A 7,426-nucleotide genomic window follows, 5' to 3' on the forward strand; every position below is an offset into this window, starting at 1 on the left:
ACACATGTGGGAACAACAGGACAGGAATCACCACACAATGTCACACCCCCACAGCAAACAGACATTTAACATATTCCCAGATAGCTCAAGTCTGAGTGCATATTATTAGGTGAATGGCACTCAGAATACACAAATACAATAAAATTAGCTATCTGGGTACCCTCACATAACAAAATACCATTCCAAAGACAGATTTAAGCTGTGCGGCCGGTCTGTCTGCTTCTTTAAAGTTAGTATGTGCCATAATCCTGAGGCAAGAGGCTGATAAACAGGCCTCTCCAAAACCCAGTGGCGAGGTTGGTTTCGCCACATCATTCATTTGAGGAGGGGGGTGGGGGGGTTCTCTGGAGGACTGGTGATTATCACACAAAAGGTGGAAGTTGATGTATCACTGTATGGGAAACTAGTGATGTCCTCCACTTGAGTAAAGTGAACAAACCCTTATGTTCCTGTGCGGTTCCTCATCTTGCTCTCGTTTCTTATACTCCAGTCGCCTCCAGAGCTGCATTCAGTTTATTTTAGCTGCAGTACCTCCAGCTCAGACGATGTTCCTCCTAAAGCTTTGTCCTTTTTCCTCCAGGATAAACTGGACTCTCCAAACCCTAATGTTGAGGAGAAATCCTGCAATGGCTTCCTGAACGGCAGCGCCAACGGAGCAGAAAAAGACGAGATGGAAGAGCACTACGCCGGCTTCTCCCGCTGCAACGGCGGACATTCCTACATTGTCCAGGAGACCTCCCTGTGATGGAATGTGCCAGACCCAAGACATCTGGGACCTCGGAGAAGCTGGCCGGTCTGTGCCTGAGGAGCCTCGATGATGATGATGTGTGGTCTTCCAGGAGTGTGGCAAATGTGGAGGTCGTTCCATCGTTCTTGGCCTCCTGTTTTCTTCTCGTGGTTCCTTCAATGATATTTTCATCCACAATCTTTTAAGACTTTCAGGCCATGATGTAACGTGTAGACCTCTCAAGTTGCTCCTTCTGGTCCTGACCTTTTTCTTCCTGCCTTGTTACTTGCTAGTCGTCGAGATTCTCGGTGGGTAATGCCTTCAGTCCGGGGCATTTGCGCTGCTAACTAGATCGTGGCACCTTCTTAAAGGGGACACTTCACCAGGACAGACCTCTTAAAGGGCTTCTCCACCTCGGATAACTTTAGTTGGTAAAAATAATGGGGAGTCCCTCCAAAGCCCATGTGTTGCCTCTATAATGGGGTGCAGATACTTAAAGTAATGTGTGCCCTGGGATGTACCATTCCTATTAGAAATAAGGGGGAGCCTGCTATGATTGTCCCATTTTCCATGCCAAGGACTTGTAGGACACTGCATTCTCTTCAGGTGGGTGCTGATGTCCTTACATAAATATATCCTGGGCTGTTAAGGGATATGAGGTTGTCTTGTAGGTGCAAATTTGTATACGACATGCCCTTGATTGCGTCAGTGGGGGGGGGGGGGGGGGGTGTCGTTACAGTTGCATCCCTGGTGTTGTGTTCCCTTTAAAGAGCTGACGTCTGATCCCCTCGATCGATGGATTCTGTGATCTCACTGATCATGCTGATCAATAATCTTCATCTTGAGCTGGACTCAGGATCTTCTCAAGTGACCTGTCTAATGTGACTATCTATGGTTATATCTCCAGCCGCTGCCATGATCGTAGCAGTCCAGCCCCAGTCTAGAACCTCTGCTCTCCATGTTTTGGTCCCAGTCCTAGTATTGTACATGTGATCACTGAGGGGGAGGTTCCACCACTTACACCACCCCTTTCTATGGCAGACCACTGAACGTAACGCTCGCGGCATTGCGTTTCTTGTTATATGGTTTCTCACTATTTTATGATCTCTGCTTGCGGTCAGGAAATGGGAGCATCCAGATGCTGAAACCAGTCAGAGCTAACACTACAGTTGAGGGCTCGTCACCATGGATCAGTAGCATTTTGGAGCTGGGACATTGCCACAAGTCCACCACCGGCCATGATCCTGATGTTCCCATTCACTGACGGCGAGCAGAGACCTCAGAAAAGTTGCATTCTCTTGCGTATGTGCTGCTGGAGGACTCCTTTTTAATGCAGGCAGAACGTGGAGCTGATCTACAATGTCTGAAAAACTACAACCATGGGCTGTTGGGCCATGCTGGGAGTTGCAGGTTGCAGACCACTGCCTTAGAGCAACTTGAATAAGGGCCCCCTCGAGTCTGGTCGGACGTCCTACCCCGATCTGTCGGTGTTTGTAACCTGGTCATGTCCACTCTACCGTTATGTGCTGTATGTAGTGCCTAGCTCTGGATGTGTGTATGATTATAATAACCCGGACCCGTCATGGAAAAGTATCGCACCCCCCCCCCCTCCCGCCAGTGTCCTGCAGTAAATGTTGTGCTCGTCTTATTTATCAGCGTTCCTGTAGGAGTCCAGCCTGGTAACTACTTTGCTATGCTTTTCAGTAACCCTGTGTCTTATACTCCAGTCTCCTCCAGAGCTGCATTTACAGTTCTGTTGCCTTTCTTCTTGGCTTTGCATTGTGGGAGCTGTCAATTGTCTACATTTAAACTTCTGTGCCAAAGAAAGCAACGCAGCAGATTGTGGAAAATTGCCGAATGGCCACCTCCCCGAAAGACTTGACTGACCTAGTACACTGTGCAAATTGTGAATGAAGCTGTAGGTGGCTGGAGTATAAGATAGGATTGAGTAAGTGATTCCCCTCCTCCACCCCCAAAATCTCGAGGACCTTCTAAGCCATCCTTGGCCTTGAGTCTTGAAGACTGAACTCTAATGTTGAAGGATCTCTTGACTATTGTGTTGTCTTAAACCTTTTGGTGTTTTTTTTTTTGTTTTTTTCTGTGCCAAGTCAGTGAGTTGGAACCCAAACCTTTGTGTCCTTGAAGTTCTTGTTCTGACATTTTCAAGACTATCCATTTGCCTTATGAAGGATTTGACTCGGGATTGGGCTACGGTAGACTGAGATAATTGGTTGAGCGATCTATTCTTTGCTTCATCTTGGGTGGTCAAGACCTTTTCTCCTTATGGTGTTTTATGCCTTCAAGGTTCTCCACCACATGGTCTACTACAGGGATGCCCACCTGCATCCCTCCAGCTTTTGCAGAACTACAATTCCCAGCATGCCTGGGCAGCCTACAGCTATTGGGGCATTCTGTGAATTGTAGTTTTGTAACAGCTGGAGGGCCGCAGGTTGAGCAACCCTGGTCTACTAGAATCAGATATGGTTGACGTTCAGGTCTCACCAGAGACTCTGGTTTCCTTTTGGCTTTTGTGAAAACTCAACCAATCTTCTATGGTTAATCAGACTGTGGATGGACCTGCAGGCTCTCTAGAGGGCGGCACGCTCTTGAAATTTGTTCAAGGCCTGGTTTAAACAGTCCATTTTGGTTAATGACCAGCTGCTCTAGACTGTGTCTAGCTGAATAAGAGTTCATAGACTACCACACTCTCGGAAGAAGTTTCAGTCAACCTTCCCAAATTCTTTGTAACAACCAGGAGCTCTTTGGATGCCCCAAGAACCACATTAGACTTTGTCCATCGAGATTAGGTGTTCCCTAAACCAGGTTACCCAAAAAGTATCTGCCAATAAGTTCCTCTCATGGGGAAGGAGAAGAGTCTCCAAGATAGGAGAGCTTCACTTTTTAAGGTATTTCACAGCTACCATCTCTAAGGGTTGAACCTTTTTAAAAAAATTATATTTTTGTGGTCTTGAGTTCTATCATCATGTTTTATCTTTCAGTCACATCCAAAGCAACAGTGAACCTTGACTTGTTGCTTCTTGGAGTCAGTCAGTGGTTATCTGCCATACAGGAGTCCAATGCAAAAAATAAAATGCCCCTAAAGGTGTACATGGCCTTTATTTATTGAATTGTGCTCATTTTGAGCTAAAAAGCATTTTTTTAATTGGTCTTTATTAAAAATGAGGAGCCCTTGTCTCTGTACAGGGCTGAGTTGGTCTAGTAGCAGGATCTGAATTTACACTCTTCCGTCAGCCAGCTCACCTGATCGCTGACCTTTTTCTAAATGTCAAGCCAAATTTTTATCAGCTTTAAATAAGTGTTTAACCTCTTTAATAATTTAGAGATGAGGGTTAGTAGATGACGGCACAGTGTGAAAGTAAAAAGTACCAGTCACACAGCTAGGAAAACTATTAACCCTTGGAATGGCTCAATTTTATATATACAGTACAGACCAAAAGTTTGGACACACCTTCTTATTCAAAGAGTTTTCTTTATTTTCATGACTATGAAAATTGTAGATTCACACTGAAGGCATCAAAACTATGAATTAACACATGTGGAATTATATACATAACAAACAAGTGTGAAACAACTGAAAATATGTCACCTTTTGCTTTGATTACTGCTTTGCACATTCTTGGCATTCTCTTGATGAGCTTCAAGAGGTAGTCCCCTGAAATGGTTTTCACTTCACAGGTGTGCCCTGTCAGGTTTAATAAGTGGGATTTCTTGCCTTATAAATGGGGTTGGGACCATCAGTTGCGTTGAGGAGAAGTCAGGTGGATACACAGCTGATAGTCCTACCGAATAGACTGTTAGCTGCTTTTTGTCTTGCCATAATACAAATTCTAACAGTCTATTCGGTAGGACTATCAGCTGTGTATCCACCTGACTTCTCCTCAACGCAACTGATGGTCCCAACCCCATTTATAAGGCAAGAAATCCCACTTATTAAACCTGACAGGGCACACCTGTGAAGTGAAAACCATTTCAGGGGACTACCTCTTGAAGCTCATCAAGAGAATGCCAAGAATGTGCAAAGCAGTAATCAAAGCAAAAGGTGACATATTTTCAGTTGTTTCACACTTGTTTATGTATATAATTCCACATGTGTTAATTCATAGTTTTGATGCCTTCATAGTCATGAAAATAAAGAAAACTCTTTGAATGAGAAGGTGTGTCCAAACTTTTGGTCTGTACTGTATATATAGCCCAAAATGAGTAAAGTGCAATCTAGCCTTTCAGTTGTCTAAGAGCCATACCTAGACTTTCCTTGCATTACTCTTTCATAACCAAAAACCTGCAGACCTTTTGAGTGCTGCTCTGGATGTGACTAGTGTAGAAGACCAGATGTAACACTATCTTGCCAAAAGGTTGCCCAAGAGAGGAGTTTCTTTTGTTGGTTTTGTTTTTGGTCTTTGAAGCATCCCCTGGTTCCGGAGAGTTTTGTAAGATGTTGGGAATTATTTGTATAGAGCCTCTACCAATGAAAATGTAATTTATTTTAATATAATTATACTGTGTAGTGTCGAAAAATATATTTTTCAAATTTTTTATTTTTGTTGTAATTAATTGCAAGAAATTTCAGCTGTTTGGTAGTCGTAGTCAGGTGTGTAGAGAGTCTGCTCAGTCTCTCATACAATGGTGGACAGGAAGAGACGTGTGACTGCTGCCACCAGCAGAAATGGCGATAATTATTGTAGATTATAACGGACTTTATCTCAGGGAGTGAAATGTTGAAGTTTAGTGCAATCGGGGCCAAATTCTGGTAATCCAGGAAAGCCGACGGACTATGAGACGTACAGATTTAGCCTCATTCGAAGGTAAGACCTTCCCGCGATTCTAAATTTAGCTAATCCTTTACTTCACGTACAGATCCTAAGTTCCATCTTGTTTTATACTCCAGTTACATTCAAAGCTGCATTAACAATCATCTTTCATCTTGTCTCAGCCATCGGCTACATTCAGCTGACCGTAGTGTTTTGCGGATCCGCACAACACTGAGACTGGCCCGTGTGCATCCCACAATTTGCGGACTCCACATGGCCGCTGCTACACTAGAAAATGCCTATTCTTGTCCCCAATTGCAGACATGAATGGGACATGTCTTTTTTGCGTAGCTGTGGAACGGCACTACGGATGTGGACGGCACACTGTATGCTGTACGCATCTTTTGAGACCCCATTTTGTGCCTCAAAATTTGCAAAACTGATGCGGACGTCTGAATGAGCCCATAGCTTTATCCAAAGTTCTGCTGATTTCCTGGCGGCAAAAAGAAAATGTGTCCTGCACACTGCCCCCTGCTGAGGCAGTGTTGTCAGTGCAGGCTCTGCTCTGTTGCATCGAGGCAGATGTTGGGTAGAGCAGTATAAAGTAGTGGTGTAGAGAAAGCTATGTTTTCTGCAGTGCACCAGTAGGTGCAGGTCTGTAGGTTCACAGCTTTGGATGTGACTGGAGTATGTGACCTGTAAAGCGAAGGATACATGAAGAGACTCTATTACCTTGTGATATACGAGCGAGATTTGACTGACGCTTTCCCAGACTTCTGTATTCGGTGTGATTTTCTTCCCACGGTAAGAAGACGATCATATAAGAAAATAGAGGTTAAAGGGGTGGCCATTGCGCTATCCTTGCTGTCTGCAGTGAATGGGGGGCTCCGGAGGGGATGACTTACCTCCTGGCCTCCATCACTGATTAGTCGATCATTGATGGATTTAAATATTAATATTTTGCTACATTTTACATATCTGGTTGCCATTCGTTAGGAAGGGGGGCGTCCATATAACAGTTCTGTTCAGGTTACAGCCGGCGCTTCTGTGCCCGACGCGCCTCAAGGTCCCACGACCGACACTCGCGCACAGACTGTGTCTGGGACGGGAGCTCCAGCGTCATGCCGGAGGGGACATTTACTATAGGAAGGTCCCCGCTCTTCACCCTCCGCCTACTGTGTATACATTTTATATACTTGTACTTACGCGTTTCATGATCTTGTATGATAAGGAATCTGCTGCTTCTATGGTCTGGAAACCCACTAAGCAGCGCGCGCCCTGGTCCTGACTGTGCCAAAGCCACAACTGACGTGTCTCCCGGATCATTTCATGCACTGAATTTGTAGGGGTTTTGTTTGTTTTTTGTTTTCATAAATTGTTAATTTCTCAGCGTATGATGTCATTCCAGGATCAGATGTAGTAATAAAAGTCTTTGCAGTCAGCGGTGTGTGGCGCCCCCTGTCTGAGATGTGTTGTATCTGCTGAGTAGAAATGTAAGATCCGTTATGCAGACCACCGGATGCCATTACCCTACCCCCAAGGGTTGTCACCCTGCTCTCTACAGATCTGGGTTCACGACCTCCGGTCCCCAGGAGCTTCCAATCGGATCTCCCTATACGGTATGTAATCCATCACTCCTAATACAGCTTTTATTACCAAAAGGGGTCCTCTGGGAGTTGAATATATCCTCAGGATCTACTCGGTGGTTACCCCACACCCCTGCCAGTCAGTGATGTCACACTTATCGGACAGAAAGACTGAGTCGTGTCTAGGCTTATACAAGCCTGCAATACCACTCACTGCCACTAGACGGTGTATGGCGCTATGATTGGCATCGTTAGTTGGATCCTCTGACGAGTAGGGTGGAGCAGACCACCGGTAGTCGGTGCCAGGTCTACCCGCCAGCCGCACTGGGACAGAAGTGATCCTG

General features: G+C 45.2%; 1 protein-coding gene and 1 long non-coding RNA gene across 7 annotated transcripts in view; one reads left to right on the forward strand and one right to left on the reverse strand.

The window, feature by feature from the left end:
* Positions 1-2,000, forward strand: part of LOC120997118 (sodium-dependent multivitamin transporter-like) — a 28,707-nt gene extending 26,707 nt beyond the window's left edge. For all 6 annotated transcript variants that reach the window (XM_040427061.1, XM_040427066.1, XM_040427063.1 and 3 more), the window contains one exon: positions 581-2,000. In XM_040427061.1, coding sequence (XP_040282995.1) covers positions 581-745 — 165 coding nt within the window. In that variant the 3' untranslated portion in view covers positions 746-2,000. The remainder of the gene's footprint in view (positions 1-580) is intronic.
* The window catches only part of LOC120997120, a 97,429-nt gene extending 90,500 nt beyond the window's left edge, over positions 1-6,929 (reverse strand). The window contains exon 1 of the long non-coding RNA XR_005778095.1: positions 6,760-6,929. This is a non-coding gene — a long non-coding RNA (uncharacterized LOC120997120). The remainder of the gene's footprint in view (positions 1-6,759) is intronic.
* Positions 6,930-7,426: the final 497 nt, after the last annotated feature.

This window comes from Bufo bufo, chromosome 4, assembly GCF_905171765.1.
Source record: "Bufo bufo chromosome 4, aBufBuf1.1, whole genome shotgun sequence".
Lineage (NCBI taxonomy): Eukaryota > Metazoa > Chordata > Amphibia > Anura > Bufonidae > Bufo > Bufo bufo.